Source organism: Squalius cephalus (assembly GCF_949319135.1).
Source record: "Squalius cephalus genome assembly, chromosome: 1".
In the NCBI taxonomy this organism is placed as follows: domain Eukaryota; kingdom Metazoa; phylum Chordata; class Actinopteri; order Cypriniformes; family Leuciscidae; genus Squalius; species Squalius cephalus.
Genome location: NC_137122.1, coordinates 10530733 through 10552025, shown reverse-complemented (window position 1 = coordinate 10552025; position 21293 = coordinate 10530733). Strand labels below are relative to the sequence as shown.

The window sequence follows — 21293 nt, the reverse complement described above, 5'->3', positions numbered from 1 at the left end:
GGATGTTAGAGAAATTTCTGTTTCACAGACGTACTTTGAGATTTTAATCCTGTCCAAATCTGCCATGTATGTCTTTTTCTCACACGACCTCTGTAAAAATTCCAGAGCAAATTACCTACTGTTTTTCGTCAAACTCGGCGGTCCTCAGAGAAATCTAATCCCGTCCGAATACGAATGTCTGTTTTTTTCCAAAACGCTTTTTCTTGTGTGTTTTGGTCAACATGAACTACCGTACAATCTCTCGCTATCGCGCCAGTGTTCAAGTTTCTGCTTTTTGCGCACCGATAATGATTGTAGATGTGTTCGGTTCACTGTGAAGAAATAAAACAGAAATTAAAGATAATGTTTCCTCCCTACTCCAGTGTCGCGTCACTTTCTTTTTCGCCGCCATCTTGCCATTGATTGGTCATATGACCATACGCAATCCACGCATTCTGAACACGTGATCTTCTGCAACGCCCACATGTAAAACACAGACACTCCTACCTCGGTAATAAACACAATTGTAACTCAAACGTCGTTTGGAAAACTAGTCCCGTCCGAATAGGGCAGCCCATCTAGCGTGTCTTTTCGAACAACGAGGTTATGATAACTCTGACATTACTAAAGCATGGGTGTTATGATTCTAACGAATCACCACAAATAAGGAGGGAACGAATGCATTTAATTTGCTCAAAGCTGCGCTTTATTTCACACTATTAGACTTAAACCGAAATTCGGCCGTCCACAGCCATCAATAACGACGTGAAACACCAGGAACCCCCACCAGGTCCCACGCCGAACCAGAATAGAAGCCTCCTTGCCAAAAGAACCCGACAGCTTTTGTAGAGCACGAAGAACCTGCGCACCGGTGCTCCCAATCACGCCGCAATCAGCCATCCACCTGCAAACCATAATCACACAAAACACACGCACACATACAAAACAAGGAAGGACCAACAAGGACGTCACACCTTCCCCCTTAAAAAAACTCTGTACTTATATTGTAAACCCCACAGGAACTTCTATGTATCCAAGCATATTGAGGATCCTGTATCAGAACACTTCTCCTTCGCTTCCGTACCATCAACATTCCCCAACCTGGAACCTAGAAAAGAGCACAATAATAAACAAAGACAGAGTAGTACATTAACTCTTAAGACACAGGTGCCCGGGACAATGCGTCCGCCAAAACATTTTCGGTTCCTTTTATATGGCGTATCTCCAAATTATAAGGCTGTAAAAATAATGACCAGCGCATCAACCTCTGATTAGGATTTTGAAGAGTCGTCAAAAACGTAAGAGGGTTATGATCACAATAAATCACAACGGACGTCCCACCCCCTCCCACATACACGTCAAAATGCTGAAGTGCCCAAACCAGCGCCAATGCTTCTTTTTCAATAACTGAATAATTCAGCTGATAAGACAAAAATTTTCTCGAAAAGAAACATACTGGGCGTTCAACTCCCTCATCATCATCCTGTAAAAGGACAGCTCCCGCCCCTACCTTGCTAGCATCTACATGCATTTTAAACGATCTATCCCACTGGGGAGCGGCCAGGACTGGATCACTAGTAAGTAACGCTTTAACATTCTCAAACACATTTTGACAGATTGAACTCCAAACAAATGTACGTGACGCTTTCAACAGATCAGTCAATGGAGCAACGACATCCGAAAAATTCCTGCAAAAATTTCGGTAGAACCCCACCATCCCCAAGAAACGCATCAACTCCCGCTTCGTACAGGGTGGTGGATACTTATTAATGGCCTCAATCTTTGCATCTACTGGTCGAACCATACCATGACCGACGACCTTGCCAAGATATGTCACTGTAGCCTGAGCGAACTCACACTTCGCTAGGTTTACAGTTAGCCGAGCCTCTTTCAGGCGATCAAACAAAGCCTGAATTCGGAATAAATGTTCCTCCCAAGAATCACTATACACGACTAAGTCGTCCAAGTAAACCGCACACCCCTCAAGCCCAGCCACCACGCGGTTCATTAACCGTTGAAAGGTGGCTGGGGCATTTCGCAGTCCGAAACTCATAACATTATAGGAATATGCCCCATCTGGGGTAATAAAAGAAGCGATTTCACGAGCGCGTTCAGTCAACGGGACCTGCCAATATCCTTTTAACAAGTCAAACTTGCTAAGATATTTCGCTGTACCCACCCGATCCACGCAGTCCTCTATACGTGGGAGCGGAAACGAATCTGGTTTAGTAATTGCATTTAATTTCCTATAGTCTGTACAGAACCTAGATGTCCCATCCTTTTTCTTAACTAACAAACAAGGAGATGACCAACTTGAGAGTGATGGAACGGCTAGATTATTATCAAGCAAATACTTAACCTCTGACTCCAGTTGTTTCCTTTTCTCCCACGGTACTCTATAAAAGCGCTGACGTATCGGAGGGGAATCACCCACATCAATATCATGCTGTACAACATGCGTCTGCGAAGGAACGTCGGAAAACAAGGACGAATATTCCTGAATTAACTTAGCCAACTCAAGACCCCTTTCAGTAGGAAGATGTTCTAGGAATGTTGACAAATCTTCCAAAGTCTCCGAGTTACTTAACCGAGGACACAGAACACAGTCTTCAGGTTCTACGGCCTCCTCATAATCGGTCAAAAGCGACCCGTCCATTGATGAGCTCAGATCCACCGACAAAGCAACCAAATCGGTTTCATGAGATGATGCCTGTTCTTCCCGCACATAATAAGATTTTAGCAAATTCACATGACATAAGCGGGTTTTAGTCCTTCTTTCTGGTGTACTAATAACATAATTTTCATCAGATTCCCGTCGTAAAATTACGTAAGGACCGGCAAACTTAGCTTTAAACGGAGATGAAACAACAGGCAACAAGGCCAATACCTGATCACCAACACAAAAAGAACGAGATTCCGTCCTACGATCATACAAGCGTTTCATTTTAGATTGTGCCTGCTCCAGGTTCACCTTCGCCACTTTAACCGCTTCAAAAAGTCGCCTTTTGAAACCATCCACATATTCGGTCAACTTTTTCGGTGGTTCCTTAGGTACCCAGCCATCTCGCAAAACCGCTAACGGCCCACGAACGGTATGCCCAAAAACGAGTTCATTAGGGCTAAACCCAGTACTCTCCTGAGTCACTTCTCTTGCCGCTAACATAAGCCAGGGTAAGCCTTCCTCCCAATCTCGATCCAATTCCGTACAGTACGCACGTAATAAGGACTTAAGAGATTGATGAAAGCGTTCTAACGCGCCCTGACTTTGCGGATGATACGACGTTGATATATTATGTTTAATATTAAGTTGACATAAAACTTCCTCGAACACACCAGAAGTGAAATTAGTACCCTGATCTGACTGTATGATTTTAGGTATTCCGAAAACCGACATGAATTGAGACAATGCTTTAATCACGGATTTTGCCGTGATTGACCTTAACACGAAGGCAGCAGGGTACCGCGTAACCTGACACATAATAGTCAGCAAATATTCACTGCCTGATTTAGACCGAGGCAAAGGTCCAACACAATCCATTATGAGGTGATTAAATGGTTCACACACAGCAGAAATCGGCCGTAAAGGAATCGGCTTCGGATTTTGATTGGGCTTACCCATCACCTGACATGTATGACACGTTCGTATATATTTGGACACATCGCGTTTCAGTCGAGGCCAAAAGAAATTATGCATAACACGATTGTAAGTCTTCTTCACTCCAAGATGTCCAGATAAGTCATCATGCGCGAGTTTCAGTACCATCGAACGAAACAGCGTTGGAATTACTACTTGGACCACAGATTCCTCCAGGAACGCCCTGGCTTGAGGTGTCCATTTTCTTACCAAAATTCCCCCACGAACAAAATACCCCTGTGCGGCACTGTCGTCGGTTATTACCTGTGAGAATAGAACATCCAGAGTAGAATCTGCCTTTTGTTCTTTAATCAACTCACCCTGAGACACAGAGAGAAGAGTATGTGGCCACAAGATGCCGTCATCAGCCCGAGACGGTTCCGCACTCTTCGTAGTCGCAGCTGCTTGCGTAGCCGCACGCGTAACCACACATGCTGGAAACACATCACATAAACTCTGCACACTTACATTAATATCCCCAGTAGAAACAGGTTTAGATGAAACAATTAAAGGTAAGGACACATCACTCCAAACCCGCCCCCCAGCCAGATTGTTGCCCAGAATCACTGAAATTCCTTGCACTGGAAGAGCTGGTCTCACACCCAATACAACTTCACCTTGAATTAAATGGGAATACAGAACAACCTTATGTAAAGGTACAGACATTTTAGTCATGCCTATTCCACGAATCAACAGTGAATCACCAGTAAACGTCTCATCTGAGAAAGGCAATACAGATCCCAGAATAAACGAAACAGAAGCGCCAGTGTCTCGCAAAATCTTCACCGGAATTTTCTCACCCTGTGGAAGGGACACAAAACCATCAGAAACAAAAGGTAAAAACTCCAGATTTGAACAACCAGTTTTGTCAACTTCTCCCACATCCGACGTAAAACAAGAGGGAACTGAACCACCAATCATGGGTACTACAGCAGCCAATGCTGACGGCTTGGTCACACCATAACGATTTCGATCTTTAGCTTTAAGTACAGGGCAATCTTTTTTCCAGTGACCCTGACCGAGACAATAGTTACAACTTAGAACCAAGTCGGGTTTAGCAACCAATCTCGTATCCACATAACGTGAGGATGTAGACATATTTGAAGTCAGATTCAACGGCGCAAAATTTTTCCCGGTGTATTCATTTCCCAAGCGGCCAACATCAACGCAGGTTCTATGTATCAGCGAATATTCATCTGCTAAAACTGCTGCTTCAGCCGCGGTAGACACCTTACGCTCTGCAATATAAACAGCCGTCTGACTTGGCAGTACGTTCTTAAACTGCTCCAACACAAGCAAATTAACAAGCTCCTCATACGACTCAACCGCAGATGAATTACACCAACGTGTAAAATATAATCCTAATTCCCGTGCCAGTTCTACGTGCGTCTGACCAGAACGTTTCCTCAACCCACGAAATTTCTGACGATATGCCTCTGGAACCATTTCATATGCTTTAAGAACCGCACTTTTAACCTTCTCATAATTCTGACTATCAGACCAGCTCAAAGCAGAATACGCTCTCTGCGCCTTACCCATCAGAACACATTGTAACATTAAGGTGCGCTCGGTTTCAGGCCATTTTTGTTTGTCCGCAACACGTTCAAATAACACAAAAAAAGTATCTACATCTTCCTCCTCAAACAAAGGCATCAACCGCAAATTCGCTGCCACATTAAAATTAGAAGATGGACCACTCTCTACTACCTCATGTAGATCACCTTCACGCCACATTTTTACCTTACCTTCTTTCATAAGATCAAGACGCTGTTGTTCCATGTCTAATTTTCTTCTTTCTAAAACCTGCTGTGCCAACACGGTCTCCTGCTCTAATTTTCTCCTCTCAATTTCCATCTGAAATTCCATTTTACGCTGTTCCATTTGGAGAAGAACTAATTCTCTTTGTTGTTCAAACGACAGCGTTACAGACGGAGACATAGTTACCGGTGACCCTACCAACCCCGCTACAGACGACATAAACCCTTCATTTATAAGTGCACTTTTTAAAACCGTTCGAATACTCTCTTTTAATTTTTTATCATTCGTGGAAAGACTAATATCATAATGCGCTGCAACTTCAATCAACTGATCTTTCGTTAATAAATTTAAACCCTGCTCAGAGGGACTTTCAATAAATCCACTTATTTCAATAGATGCCATATTTATTGATTCCTTAAAATCAATAATTCCATACAAAAAACTCTTTTAAAAAATGACATTTACTGTACTTCCACAACCACAAAAAAAAAAAAAAAGTACCCTGGAGATCCAACTTCACACCCTCCCTAAAAAAAAAAAAAAAAACTAAGTAGACCCTAAACTTCAAGCTTACAGTGGCGGGTTTTTATGCACCTGATACCGCAAGTCGAGCAGAACAACCAATTAAATCGGCGATTCCCTCCAACCTCGGCGTGCTCCCGAGACTATGCTCTAACCACTGATCTGCCCAAAAATAACAAACTAAAAAAAAAAACAGACATACCCCGAAAGGAAATGTCACTAAATCCTAACAGTGAAGTCAGTCCCCAGGCCTCCCACTAAATCCCATACAGCTGTGGACAAAAGATAATACTCAAAAATAAATGCACTCGTCTCTCCTACTAATTTTAACAAAACTAAATAAATTCACCAATCCACTAACCAAACCATATTATAACAAGGAACACACAAATTAGAAATATCAAATAATCTCGACAAAACCAATCCCAATCAATACAACTCCAAAAACAAATCAACAACACACTGTTGTCTACTTACCAAACTTAACGTTAACGAAGAGGAGAAAAAAGAAAAAAAAAACGACCAAATAAAGATTTCGGACGAGCCCCCATTTGTTATGATTCTAACGAATCACCACAAATAAGGAGGGAACGAATGCATTTAATTTGCTCAAAGCTACGCTTTATTTCACACTATTAGACTTAAACCGAAATTCGGCCGTCCACAGCCATCAATAACGACGTGAAACACCAGGAACCCCCACCAGGTCCCACGCCGAACCAGAATAGAAGCCTCCTTGCCAAAAGAACCCGACAGCTTTTGTAGAGCACGAAGAACCTGCGCACCGGTGCTCCCAATCACGCCGCAATCAGCCATCCACCTGCAAACCATAATCACACAAAACACACGCACACATACAAAACAAGGAAGGACCAACAAGGACGTCACAATGGGATACGGCTCTAAATACAGACCGCGCTTCATTGTTAAAGAAAAAACTTAAGCCACACACGACATCAAAATATTTTTTTTCCACTAGCTACACTCCAGCAGCAGGAAGAATAAAAAACATTATTCGCAAGCATTGGCATGTTCTTAACAGTGACCCGACACTTAAAGACATCTGCGCTGAGCCGCCCAGGTTCATTTTCAGACGCTCTCGTAACATTCGCGACCGATTGGTCCACTCAGATATGACTACCCCACCCTCGACTACTTGGCTCCTCAGCCCACCCCTGGGTTTCTATAAACGTGGCAACTGTGCACAATGCTCCAATTGGACCAATGCGAAAGATTTTTCACATCCCCGCACCGGTAAGAAATATTCTATTTCTTCATTTATCAATTGTAACAGTACACATATTATACCTTCTAAAGTGTCCCTGTGGACTGGTTTACATAGGTCAAACAAAATGTCAACTTAAACTAAGGATAGCTCAACACAAAACAGCAATTCATACTCAGAACTTAACATATGCCATGGCGAGGCACTATAAGCAGGCCAATCATGGTTCCCCTGCATCATTGAAGTTTTGGGGAATTGAGAAAATCACACCCCCACCCAGAGGTGGTGATATTATCAATAGAACCTCTAGGTCTAAATGAAGAATTTAGCTTAACATGCGTTCTCTAAACACTTAAAGGAACCGTATGTAAGATTGTGGCCAAAACTGGTACTGCAATCACTTTCAAATTATTGTAGAGCGGTGTAAAATATGTGATGTGAAAGATTACATGACATTCTACTATTTTTGGCTGTAGAAATTGCATGAAAAACAAGTAGGCTACAAAACGTTCCAAGTGGGCCAAATTATTCACATCATCAGCTACAATGTGCTTTTCATTGGTGTTATGGACGTTACAAAAAGTTATTTTACTTAGAATTGCTCCTAGTGCTTCCAAACCAACAATTCTTCTCTGTTTTCAGCCGTCTCCATCTTTCAAAGGCATATCCTATACAAATCCTTGTTTTATTTTTACAGCTGCAGCTACAAACATGTCGGATAAAAAATGTCTAACATTACGAAACCTAAAAGACTTCGTAATGTTAGACATTTTTTATCCGACACGTTTGTAGCTGCAGCTGTGGTAACTAGAGCAGAGCTGGCAACCCGGATGCCGAAACACTACTGACTTCGTGATTGGTAGATAGGTGGAGGGTGTGGCATCAGGCCAAAACACAAAATGACAACATCAACATCAGTTGAGGGCTCCAACTTCACTTTTTAAATGACAATATCATGGCCGTACTACTGTTGTCAGTGATATAAGTATTTGAAATGAACATGATTTCTTAATGTCTAGTGACATATCAGGGCCATTTTGTGATTAATTGAAATACATTTCTTACATACGGTTCCTTTAAAATTCAAACAAACTTTATTGATTATTCTAACACATAAAACTAATATCTGTCCTTTCACTTCATATTCCTCTCTTTGAATTATTTCTGTTGTACTGAAAATGAAATAACTTTTTCTCTTTGATTTCAGACCTGATGGAAGTGAAGGAGGAGAGTGAAGAACTGAGTGAAGTGAAGGTGGAAAGTGAAGAACTTAGTGAAATGAAGGAGGAGAGTGAAGAACTTAGTGAAATGAAGGAGGAGAGAGAAGAACTGAGTGAAGTGAAGGAGGAGAGTGAAGAACTGAGTGAAGTGAAGGAGGAGAGAGAAGAACTGAGTGAAGTGAAGGAGGAGAGTGAAGAACTGAGTGAAGTGGAGGAGGAACATCATGTCAAACCTGGAGAAAAACCTTTGAGTCGCTCAAAGACTAAAAAGACATTTTTAAAGAAAACAAGAGCCAAGAAATCTTTCACCTGCACTCAGTGTGGAAAGAGTCTATCAAGCAAACAAAGTCTTGATGTTCACATGAGAGTTCACACTGGAGAGAAACCATTCATTTGTGATCAGTGTGAAAAGAGTTTCACAAGCAAACAATATCTTAAATGTCACATGATGATCCACACCGGAGAGAGACCGTTCACATGTGATCAGTGTGGGAAGAGATTCACACAATCAGCAAACCTTGATGTTCACATGATGATCCACACTGGAAAGAAGCCGTTCACATGTGATCAGTGTGGGAAGAGTTTCACACAATCATCAAGCCTTGAGATTCACATGATGATCCACACTGGAGAGAGACCGTTCACATGTGATCAATGCGGCAAAACATTTATTAGGGCATCAGACCTGAAGAAACACCTGAGAGTTCATACGAAGGAGAAGCCACATTCATGTTCTGTGTGTGGAAAGAGTTTTTCACAGCGGTGTAATTTATATACACATCAGAAAATTCACACTGGTGTGAGAGAGTACATTTGCTTTGAGTGTGAGAAGACTTTTACTTCAGCGGACAGTTTAAAACGACACAAGAGAATTCACACTGGAGAAAAACCTTACAAGTGTTCACACTGTGACAAGAGATTCAGTCGGTCAGGAGATCTGAAAACACATGAGAGAATTCACACTGGAGAAAAACCACACACGTGTGATCAGTCTGGGAAGAGTTTCACTCTTAAAAGTCACCTGAAGCTACACATGAAGATCCATGCAGTGGAGAAACCACATCACCACAGTCACGGTAAGTAGTTTTTTATAAGAACATTCTCCAAATATTCAGAACCAAATGTTGGTTCTGGGAACGTAAAAAATGGCCAGTTTTTTAATGTTAGAGGTATGTGTTTTAAAATGTGAAATGTTCCTCAAACATGTTCCTTTCAACTTAATTTAAAATTCAACATTCCAGGAACGTTGATTTGTAACATTCCAAGAACATACAAATGTCCAGTTTCCTGAATGTTAATATAATGTTATTTAAAGGTTAGTATGATGTTCCTGAAACATTCTGTCATGTTTGGAACCATCCTCAAACCAGATTCGACTGGTTTAAAATGACTATTGAACTCGTTAGTGGTCTTGACTTGTGGCTTCACTTTTTATTTCACATTTTTTCTCTCATTTGAAATGTCACATGATTCTTTTAGACCTGATGGAAGAACCAGAAAGAAACCTTACACATGTGATCAATTCGGGAAGAGCTTCATGGATAAAGGAATCTGTAACGACTCAGACACAACTATTTGGTATATGTACAAAATAATCTTTAAACTTCACTCTGGGATCTGTGGTCCCATCCCCCAAACAGGGCAAGAAGGTCCTACCATGATCAGATAAGTTGGTTTTATGGGGCAAAGGAATGTGGCCACATGCGCAAGAGAGAGACAATGGGAAGACAGAAACAATCTTTAATACAGTCTTTGCGGTTTTAATCATAGACTAACTGATCTCTACATTATAAAGTATGTTTTTACTGTGTGCAATTTCTGTAATTTCAATGAAGACCTTTGAGTTTGTATTATTATTATTATTATCATCATCACTATTAATCGAAGTACACTCTAATGTACGATAGTAAGCCTCTATTCTGTTATTTCAAGTTAAACCGAACTTTTATTTTGACAGGGTGTCGTAAAGACTTTTGAGTTCCTGTCTGTATATGATACGACAAATGTCTATAGTTTTAAAGGGGGGGTGAAATGCTCATTTTCACTCAATCTCATGTTAATCTTGAGTACCTATAGAGTAGTATTGCATCCTTCATATCTCCAAAAAGTCTTTAGTTTTATTATATTTATAAAAGAAAGATAGGCTGTACCGAGTCTTTCCGGAAAAAAACGAGTGGCTGGAGGCGGGCCGTGTGGGCGAAGCTAAAGCTGTGCTAACACGCCGAGCTAACAACACACAGAGACATTTGTTCAACAGTTTTACTCACCGCCCGGTTCCAACCACGACCGCGAACCTTTATCATTGCGACTGCTCGATCCTTAAAGGGGGGGTGAAATGCTCATTTTCACTCAATCTCCTGTTAATCTTGAGTACCTATAGAGTAATATTGCATCCTTCATATCTCCAAAAAGTCTTTTGTTTTATTAAATTTTTAACAGAAAGATAGACTGTACCGAGTCTTTCCGGAAAAAAACGAGCGGCTGGGGGCGGGCCCTGTGGGCGAAGCTTAGCTGTGCTGCGCCAAGCTAGTGACAACACACAGAGACATTTGTTCAACAAACAGTTTTACTCACCGTCCGGTTCCAACGCACGACCGCGAACCTTTATCATTGTGACTGCTCGATCCTTAAGCATTAGACGATCTGCAAATCCGTCGATCTGGGCTTTGTTTATAAAACAATCATCGTCGAAATGCAGGGAACAAACAGTCTAACAGTTACACAACTCCGTTTATGCTCAGGAAAACAAACTCCATCCACGGGTTCCTTAACGCTGGGTTCTTTGGGAATATGTGCAGGGTTGTCTTGCTCTGGCAACCAAAAACACACTTCTTTGGTGACATTGACTTCCCAAAAGCCGGGCAGGGCGCTTTGATGGCGAACTGCTTTCACTCTCTTGCTCTAGTCTACGAGTGCGCGCGCGGCCGCGATCTTACCGGAGAAGTGCCCTTAGAACCCATATAAGGAAATTCCGCCCTATCTTACGTAAGACAGAGCCATACTCGAAAAAAACTTTCCGAAACTTGTGACAAACCGGAAGGAGTATTTTTGGAACAAAAATACTCCTTCAAATGTACAACTTAGTTTTTGAAACTTTGTCCATGTTTAGCATGGGAATCCAACTCTTTACCAGTGTAAAAAACTCAGTATGCATGAAATAGCATTTCACCCCCCCTTTAAGCATTAGACGATCTGCAAATCCATCGATCTGGGCTTTGTTTGTAAAACAATCATCGTCGAAATGCAGGGAACAAACAGTCCGTTGATGCTCAGGAAAAACAAACTCCATCCACTGGTCCCTTAACCCAGGGTTCTTTGGGAATCTGTGCAGGGTTGTCTTGCCCTGGCAACTAAAAACACACTTCCTTGGTGACATTGACTTCCCTAAAGCCGAGCAGAGCGCTTTGATGGGCGAACTGCTTTCGCTCTCTTGCTCTAGTCTACGAGTGCGCGCGCGCCCGCGCTAAGAAGTGCCCTTAGGACCCATATAAGGAAATTCCGCCCCAGCTGACGTCACGAAGACCCATACTCGAAAAAAACTTTCTGAAACTTGTGACAAACCGGAAGGACAATTTTTGGCACAGAAATACTGCTTCAAACGTACAAATTTTATTTGTGAAACTTTGTCCATGTTTAGCATGGGAATCCAACTCTTTAACAGTGTAAAAAACTCAGTATGCATGAAATAGCATTTCACCCCCCCTTTAAGTAATTAAATGGTGAAATGTTCATGAAGTGACTCTGCGGATGAAGTTCATGTATAAGGAGATAGCAGACGCTGAAATCACCGCGAGTGTCACGCGTGCTTCAGTGTGTGTAGAAGAAGAAACTGCAGCGCTCTTTCACACACACACACACACACACACACACACACACACACACGGCAGAACATACACACTTCATATTTCATTAGCAGTCTTTTTGAGCTTAAATATTCACAGTCACTAGTCTGTATCTATATCTGATTATTTGTACAGACCCACTTTTGATTTATTCATCCCACAATTCTGTGACGTTCTGTTTTATACAGTAAGTTCATTAGTGACTGGATTCTGTGATTCTGCATCTCGGGAATCAAATGCTCTACATGGTATTTGCAGTATTAAAGAGAGTTCGTTTTTGTGTTATTTATTGTTGTGTTATAAAGTTGTTAATGTTAGTGTAAGAAGGGTATGTATTTAATAGCGGTCCGGTCTCTACACACTCTACATAGCGCTCTTCATGGCCATTGAATAGAGACAGCAGCTGTTTCAGCAACGCACCGGTATCAGTTTATGAAAAATACATATCGTCTCGAAACTGAAACCGGTTTACCGCCCAATATTAGTCATAACCTTCGACTAATAATCAGACTTATGAGTTTGTGACCGTGAGATCAGCATTATTGGCCGGGGTGAAACTCTAAGTGACACTGGAATCCAAAAGAACCAGTAAAATATAATGTAAAGAGTTATATAGAGTAATCAAGAGTCTATTTAAACTATGATATAAATGACCAATAATGAATTGGCGTTCCAACTTGAACTGAAACTTGTGTTTCTGGTTTCCCACGTTCACATGCGAATGAATGGGAGTCATTGGAATTAAAAGTCTAGTGTGACTGGACTGTAATAATTAAAAAGCTTTAAGTAAAATAAATTACATTTTACAATAAATAATTGTGTCATTGATCAAATATATTTAATAGTTCTTTCTACAGAAACATGGGATTTGTGTCTATAATGTTTAAAAAATATATTATTAGAAGATCAATGTACCTCATTTATGGAAAGTAGTTTTTGTTATTACATCAGAGCTCTTTTTATGTCCTTTCACTTCATATTCCTCTCTTTGAATTATTTTTGTTGTACTGAAAATTAAATAACTTTTTCTCTTTGATTTCAGCCCTGATGGAAGTGAAGGAGGAGAGTGAAGAACTGAGTGAAGTGAAGGAGGAGAGAGAAGAACTGAGTGAAGTGAAGGAGGAACATCATGTCAAACCTGGAGAAAAACCTTTGAGTCGCTCAAAGACTAAAAAGACATTTTTAAAGAAAAGAAGAGCCAAGAAATCTTTCACCTGCACTCAGTGTGGAAAGAGTTTATCAACCAAAAAAAGTCTTGAGTGCCACATGAGAGTTCACACTGGATAGAAGCCGTTCACATGTGATCAATGCGGGACGAGTTTCACACAATCATCATCACTTAATATTCACATGAGGATCCACACCGGAGAGAAGCCGTTCACATGTGATCAATGTGAAAAAACATTTCTTAGGGCTTCACACCTGAAGTCACACCTGAGAGTTCATACGAAGGAGAAGCCGCATTCATGTTCTGTGTGTGGAAAGAGTTTTTCACGGCTGCAATATTTTCATGCACATCAGAAAATCCACACTGGTGTGAGAGAGTACATGTGCTTTGAGTGTGAGAAGACTTTTATTACAGCTGAACATTTAAAAGAGCACCAGATTATTCACACTGGAGAAAAACCTTACAAGTGTTCACACTGTGACAAGAGATTCAGTCGGTCATCATCTCTGAAAAAACATGAGAGGATCCACAGCAGAGAGAAGCCGCACACGTGTGATCAGTGTGGAGAGATTTTCTCTTTTAAAAGTGAACTGAAGCGACACATGAAGATCCACACAGTGGAGAAACCGGATCACCATGATCCATGTGGAGAGAGTTTCCTTCAGTTATCTTCAGTTACTCACTCAAATGGAAAACAATCACAGTCTGAGATCACAGTAAGTAGTTCATCTTTATGTGCTGAGCATTAAAGTCTCTCCTGTGTAAGTTAGTTTCCTAACAGCCATGATGAGCAACAGGACATCTTGGTGGTTGCTTGCTATCTGCTTCACATTTTTTACATTATTATGAGATACTGAGTTATAATTATAAGAAATTATCTCATTATTACGTACAATTTTCATTATGAGATGTTTAGTCCTTAATATGAGAAAGCATCTCGTTATTATGCAATGCTAAGTTATTACGAGAAAGTTTCTAATTATTATTAGATACTAAGTCATAATTATTGAACAACATTTCTCATTATTGTGACTTTCATATTTACATTATTTGCGCAGCTGTGATGGAAACAGGCTTCCATACTTTGTCCACCGGACATCATGTGACTAAACAGATGAATGTAAATCAGCTTTCTGTTTCTGACATCTGCTGGTTATTATTAATTTCATGAATTAGTTGCAGCCCTTGTTCATTTAAGTTGGTTTTGATCATTAAAAACATTTGAAGAAGAATTGTTTGTTGCTGTGACTTCGACAAAAACTGATTATCATGTTATACTGCGCGATCTGAAGATCTTGAGTTACAGATGTCACAGTTCTGTTCAGTTAGTTTCATTTTCATGGACTTTTAGTTTGTTTTCTCTGTCACATGTTCACCTTTGTCTTAGTTTTCCCGCCACTTATCTGCCGTCGTGGTCATTCATTTGTTCTGCACAGGTGTTTGTCATTTTACCCTCATTTGCCTTGTATTTAAGTGGCAGTCTTTTCAGTTCTCATTTGTCAAGTCACTTTTCTGCAGAGTGTTTGGTTTCATTTGCCTATCTTGTTTGTATTACCTTCTGAGTGGATTATTAAAGACGTTATACCTGATCTTCATCTTCATCGTGTGTTCCTTGCAACCATTGTTGACAGAGGATCAATGTCACAATTATTATTGTTATTTATTAGTACTTAGTACTTATTGTACATTTACATTTAGTCATTTAGCAGACGCTTTTATCCAAAGCGACTTACAAATTAGGACTAGATTAAGCGAGTCATCATGAAGAGGCAAAAGCAAAAACAAAAACAACGCAAGAAGTGCTCAAGATACGAAGTTCAGGCATTATTCAGAGTAGCATAAGCCCGATAAGTGAGGTTTTAGAGGGAAAGGGGAGTGTTTTTAAAAAAATTTAACATTTTTTTATCTATGCGGTTAGGTGCTCACAGAAGAGATGGGTTTTCAGCTGTCTTTTGAAGGTTGTCAGGGATTCTGTATTCCGGATGAGGGTGAGGAGAGCGTTCCACCAGCATGGAACTGTGAATGAGAATGTTCTGGAAAGTGATTTTGTGGCTCTCTGTGATGGAACCACGAGACGTCGCTCTTTGACCGATCGTAGGCTTCTGGTAGGGATGTAGACTCGTAGGAGTGAGTGAAAGTAGGAGGGAGCTGAGCCTGTGATAGATCTGTAAGCAAGCGTCAATGCCTTGAACTTGATGCGAGCAGCGAGAGGTAGCCAGTGCAGAGAGATGAACAGAGGAGTGACGTGGGCCCTCTTGGGCTCGTTGAAGACAAGACGAGCTGCAGCGTTCTGGATCATCTGTAGAGGTTTGGTTGCACATGCTGGAAGTCTAACCAGAAGAGCATTGCAGTAGTCAAGCCTAGAAATGACCAGGGCCTGGACGTGAAGTTGTGTTGCATGCTCAGTTAGGAAAGGCCTGATCTTCCTGATGTTGTGCAGTGCAAACTTGCATGATCGAGCTGTCTTTGAAATGTGATCTGTGAAGGTCAGCTGGTCATCAAACGTTACTCCAAGGTTTCTGACCGACCTTGATGGGGTGATTGATGATGATTCTAGCTGGATAGTGAAGTCGTGCTGTAGAGACGGATTGGCAGGGAGGACGAGAAGCTCAGTCTTTGCCAGGTTGAGCTGCAGGTGATGTTCCTTCATCCATGTGGAGATGTCCGCCAGACAGCTTGAGACCCGTGCAGCTACTGTGGGATCATCTGATTGAAATGAGAGGAAGAGCTGTGTGTCATCAGCATAGCAGTGGTAGGAGAAGCCGTGTGCCTGTATGATGTGTCCCAGTGATGTGGTGTAGATGGAGAAGAGGAGGGGACCAAGAACTGAACCCTGAGGAACACCTGTGGTCAGTTGATGAGTTCTGGATACCTCGCCTCTCCATGCGACCCTGAAGGACCTACCTGTGAGATAGGACTCAAACCAGTGGAGTGAAGTTCCTGTGATGCCCAGTGTTGAGAGGGTGGACATGAGGATCTGATGATTCACAGTGTCGAAGGCAGCAGACAGATCCAGGAGAATGAGGACTGAAGATTTGGAAGCAGCTTTTGCGATCCGTAGGGCTTCTGTGACCGACAGTAGTGCAGTCTCAGTAGAATGCCCTTTCTTGAAGCCAGATTGGTTGACATCCAGCTTGTTGTTCAGAGACAAGAAGGATGTTACTTGGTTAAACAGCTCTTTCAAGTGTTTTCGCAATGAATGGTAGGAGAGAGATATGTCTGTAATTCTCTACAAATGATGTGTTTAGTGTTGGTTTTTTAAGCAGTGGAGTAACCCGAGCCTGCTTGAATGCAGTAGGGACAGTGCCAGTATGGAGGGATGAGTTGATGATGTGTGTGAGTGCTGGTAGAAGTGTGGGAGAGATGGCTTGTAGAAAGTGTGAGGGGATGGGGTCTAGAGGACAGGTGGTAGGATGACTGGAGAGGAGAAGTGTAGATACTTCTTCCTCGGATAGCTGAGAAAAGGTGGACAGAGGGTTATTGGCTGTGGAAGGGGTCAGTCTGGGTTCCTGTGTGTGTGGAGCTGAGAACTGACTGCTGATAGTTGTTGTTTTGTTGGTGAAGAAGTTCGCAAAGTCGTCAGCAGTTAAAGAGGAGGTGGGTGGTGGTGGAGGTGGACAGAGGAGAGAGTTGAATGTCTTGAAGAGTGATCGTGTGTTGGAGGAGCTGTTGATCTTGTTGTGGAAGTAGGAAGAGTTTGCAGCATGAACATCACCAGAAAAGGAAGAGAGGAGAGATTTATACATACTCAGGTCAGATGTGTCTTTTGATTTGCGCCATTTCCTCTCCGCTGCCCTGAGTTCGGTCCGGTGTTCACGAAGAACCTCAGATAACCAGGGGTTAGAGGGAGTAGCGCGTGCTGGCCTGGAGGAGAGAGGGCAGATATTGTCTAGAGAAGAGGTTAGAGTGGAGCATAGGGTATCCGTTGCGGTTTTCACATCTAGAGATGAGAAGAAGAAGATGGCACGGCAGAGGAAAGATGGGAGGGAGAAAGTGAGCGCAGGTTTCACCTGAAAGTGACTGGTGGGGGGGTTGGTGTTGCAGGGGTAGAGAGATGTAGACTGAAAGTAATGAGGAAATGATCTGAGACAAGAATCTAGTCCTTCTGAGGACTAGAATCTCTGTAGAATCTGAAATATTTATTGATCATCTCTCATCACATATATTAGAATTTTAACATGCTGATGCTCACCAGATTTACATTGTTTCATTACCAAACTAGTGTTTTATGACACAAATCATCTTCATGACATTAAAATAGATCATAATCGTGCACAGCAGTTGTTCACCAGATTTGATGAGATTAAAATGACTGTTGAACTCATCAGTGATCTTGACTTTGAGCTTCATTTGAAATCTCACTTGATTTAATGTTTCTTTTAGACCTGTTGGACGCGAACAAGAAAGGAAAAACAGAAGGCAAAAAATCTGTCACCGCTTCAGGTCTCCTGCCCTCAGTGTAAAAAACGCTTCACATGTAAATCAAGTCTGAAGATTCACATGAGAGTTCACACTGGGAAGAAGCGGATCAGGCTTTCGCTCTGAAATCACTTCTGCTTCTCATTCTGAAGAAAGACCATTTAACTGTGATCAGTGCGGTAAACTGTTTCATTGGGCGTCAGCCCTGAAGAAACACCTGAAGATTCACACAAAGGAGAAGATTCATTAGTAATATTACAGCAGAAAAGACACGGCGGTGTGTGTTTCAGTGCTGAAGTCCTTTACTACAGAAGATGAACTGAAAGAGTGCCAGAAAATTCACACTGGAAAAAAAACCTTTTGAAGGGAAAGTTCAGGAGCTGAAGAAGAGGCAATAACACTTTAAAGAGAGACATGAATCTGATATAAATGTTTAACTCGTTCTTCATTGTTTTTCATCAGAACATCTAGTTTATCTTCCACTTCTACTCCTCCATGGAAATGCAAGATATACTTTCATGTATCTTTGAAACTGGACACTTTTCTTCTCTTCTTCTCTTGAGATGCTTTGGCTCTTATAAGCAAGCAAGCACATTTGATTTATATAGCATTTTTCCAAACAAGTCAATTTAGTTCAAAGTGCTTTACAGGCACAAAAATAAAATAAAATAAAAAATACAAGTACAAGTAAAATACAAGAATGAAATAAAAATGTATGAAAATGTATAAAAATAAAGAAAAGAAGAAGAGGAAGAAGAAATATTATAGAAAGGCCAGGCTAAAGAGATATGACTTTAATTTAGAGTTTTAATTTAGACAATTTATATTTCTAGCACGTCTTATTTCTTCTGGAAGATTATTCCAGAGGCGAGGAGCGTAGCGGCTAAAAGCAGCATCACCAAATCTTTTAGTTCGACTGAGACAATTGAACCAAAGTGAAGCAATTTAATGACACCTGGGAAAACCTGTGCAGGTGCTTTGAGTTTAGTAGAGGAATAGTGTGTGACACTCAGTTTAAAACATTCATGCCCTGTAAAATTTGGGCTGATTTCTTCACACTATTCAATTTTTTTTAAATCCTGTTTTCGTGGGTTTTATGAGCTGGAAGCCCAAATTATGTACAAATAAACAACTAAATACTTGAAATCATTTAAGTTGTGGGCCCTGAATCTATAATCTATGGAAGTTTAATGTTTTGAATGGAATTATGGAAATAAATAAACTTTTCCATCATATTCAAATTTTTTGGAAAGGGTCTGTAGTTAAGAGCTGTTGTGTTGGCTTAAAATGTTATGCTGGGTTAATATGCTCTGCCTCTAGGGGTCGGTATTAACTTGGAGTGTTGATGTAAAAAAAGAAGCAGAGTAAAAGGATGGAGTGTTGAGCTTCTGCACACTTGTTCAGCTGCGTTTTCCTTTTATTAGTACTAGTATAAAATACAACATTTTTGGCGACGAGGATGGCAGCTCTCAGTTTACCTACGCCTGCTTTGTTCTTGCCATGCCCAGGTCATCCCTCGGTACCAATTCATACTTGGCGGAAGATGTTTGAAAACTATCTTGTCACCATCGATGCTACAGGAAATCGGTGGCCGGAGGAGAGGAAGCGCGCCGTTTTAATACAATGCCTGGGAGCCGAGGGGTTAAAAGTTTTCTACACGCTGCCTGATACAGGTCGGACTGTTGCCGATGCTTTCAAAGCTTTAGAAGAACATTTCCAGCCGGCTACGAATGTAGTAGTCGAACGACACAAATTCAGACAACGCGCCCAATGGCCGGATGAATCAGTAAAGGATTCTGTAGCTGCTTTACGTGAACTCAGTGTACACTGTGACTTCGGCGATCGTACGGAGGAGATGATCCGGGATCAATTAGTGGAAAAAGTGTCCTCTGTACGTATTCGGGAGCGTCTCTTGCTACAGCCACAGTTAACACTGAAGGATGCGCTGCTGTTAGCTGGCCAAACGGAGACGCGCAAATGTTCGATGTGGCACCAGTGCACGAGATTAAATCTGCTCAGCGTGGCAAGCCACAACGAAACCAGAAATACCACGGAAATCATGTGAGTAAAACACGATCACAGTATACTGCACAGACAAATCGCAGTTGCTTTCGTTGTGGGTCTGGCTCTCACTTGGCTAATGCTCCAAATTGCCCTGCTGCCAAAGTTAAATGTAAGAGTTGCGGAAAAGTGGGACATTTTGCAAGGGTTTGCCGTTCAGAAAAAAAAAAGTGCAAGTACTTGATGCCCCTGAAATGGAGGTCCCCGAAATTGTGCATGTGCTTGAAGTGGAAGGGAAACCGCTGTGTGAGAAAATAAAATGCACTGTGGCCATTGGAACTGAGGGAGTGAGCCCTGTCCCGTTTGAGCTCACAGTCGACACGGGTTCTGCTGTTTCCATCCTCCCTCATCACCTTTATAAGCGTCATTTCAGTACATCTTCTTTACGACCCCCCCCCCCGTGTGAAACTGGTGACTTACTCTAAAGCAGCACTGCCTGTTCTTGGATGCTTGTGTGCACATGTATATTACGGAGATGCGGTGGCCAGTACTAGCATCTATGTTGTTGAGAACGGCACCCCTTTACTGGGCATGGACTTAGTTTCTGGCCTAAACATTCATATTGCTGGAAATAAAGTGGTGTCACCCCCCTCTCCTGCCATGGTTCAAAATATCTTTCTTTGTGTTCAGCAGAAGAAAGAAATTCATACAGGTTTGAAACAACTTGAGGGTGAGTAAATGATGACACAATTTTCAACTTTGAGGTGAACTAATCCTTTAATATGAGTTTCCCTAGCCTGCCTATGGTCCCCCAGTGGCTAAACGTTTTGATTGGTGGAAACCAAGCCCTGGTTATTTTTGAGAAAATGAAAGCTCAGACGGGCAAATCTAGAAATATTCCCTTATGTCGTCATAAGGGGAAAGGTCACCTCCCCTTTCTCTTCTTTGCTCACAAAAATAATTTTGAACTGCGCGAGCGCGATATTGGTTTTTCCTCGAGACTTCATGGCTTGCAAAGGAGCGAAGCATGGCAGTTGCTCAGTGTTTGGATGTACAAATGAAAACAAAGGATTTTTTTTAGTTCCTTCATCCGAGCCTCTGAAGATCCAGTGGGTTATGTGAATTTCTGATGTGTAATTGTTCAAGTTCAGACAGATAATCTTTCTCTCAAAGTCGTTCAATACTGTTTATGCATCAGTAAATCAAGCCAGTGACTAAACGATCAACTTCACGTCGTTTCTCTTATCTTATAACTAATCTTAACTTTAACTTATCTAAATAATCTCACTTAAACTGTGATTAATATATATAGAGAAAGCGATCAAAGAACAATCCCTTTCCAGTCACCCAAGCTGTCAATCACACAGCGTGAGTTTATCTGGACAACTCGTTATGAAATCAATGACGCTTTTACACTGCACAACGAAGCTACTGTACTTACCTCATGTTTGCATTGGTGAAATCATTAGTGAGAGTGCAGAAACTGCGTTGCAATGATAAGATCTTTTTTCACGCGATCAACAGG

The 21293-nt window shown here is 41.5% G+C and overlaps 3 protein-coding genes across 3 annotated transcripts in view; 2 read left to right on the top strand and 1 right to left on the bottom strand.

The window, feature by feature from the left end:
* LOC307162199 (uncharacterized protein) overlaps positions 1-18092 on the top strand; it is a 390774-nt gene extending 372682 nt beyond the window's left edge. The window contains exon 5 of the mRNA XM_079877380.1: positions 17732-18092. The gene's annotated coding sequence lies outside the window, so the exon portion shown is untranslated. The remainder of the gene's footprint in view (positions 1-17731) is intronic.
* On the bottom strand, positions 872-20168 carry LOC307171075 (uncharacterized protein; the record flags this gene model as incomplete). Its single annotated transcript, XM_079892454.1, has 10 exons — positions 872-883; positions 1064-1087; positions 3824-3877; positions 3934-4047; positions 4400-4414; positions 6614-6713; positions 9246-9275; positions 15796-16054; positions 16253-16481; positions 20142-20168. The coding sequence occupies 10 exons, from the start codon at positions 20166-20168 to the stop codon at positions 872-874; spliced, it is 864 nt and encodes a 287-aa protein (XP_079748580.1).
* LOC307163360 (uncharacterized protein) overlaps positions 8926-21293 on the top strand; it is a 77965-nt gene continuing 65597 nt past the window's right edge. The window contains exon 1 of the mRNA XM_079879390.1: positions 8926-9414. The gene's annotated coding sequence lies outside the window, so the exon portion shown is untranslated. The remainder of the gene's footprint in view (positions 9415-21293) is intronic.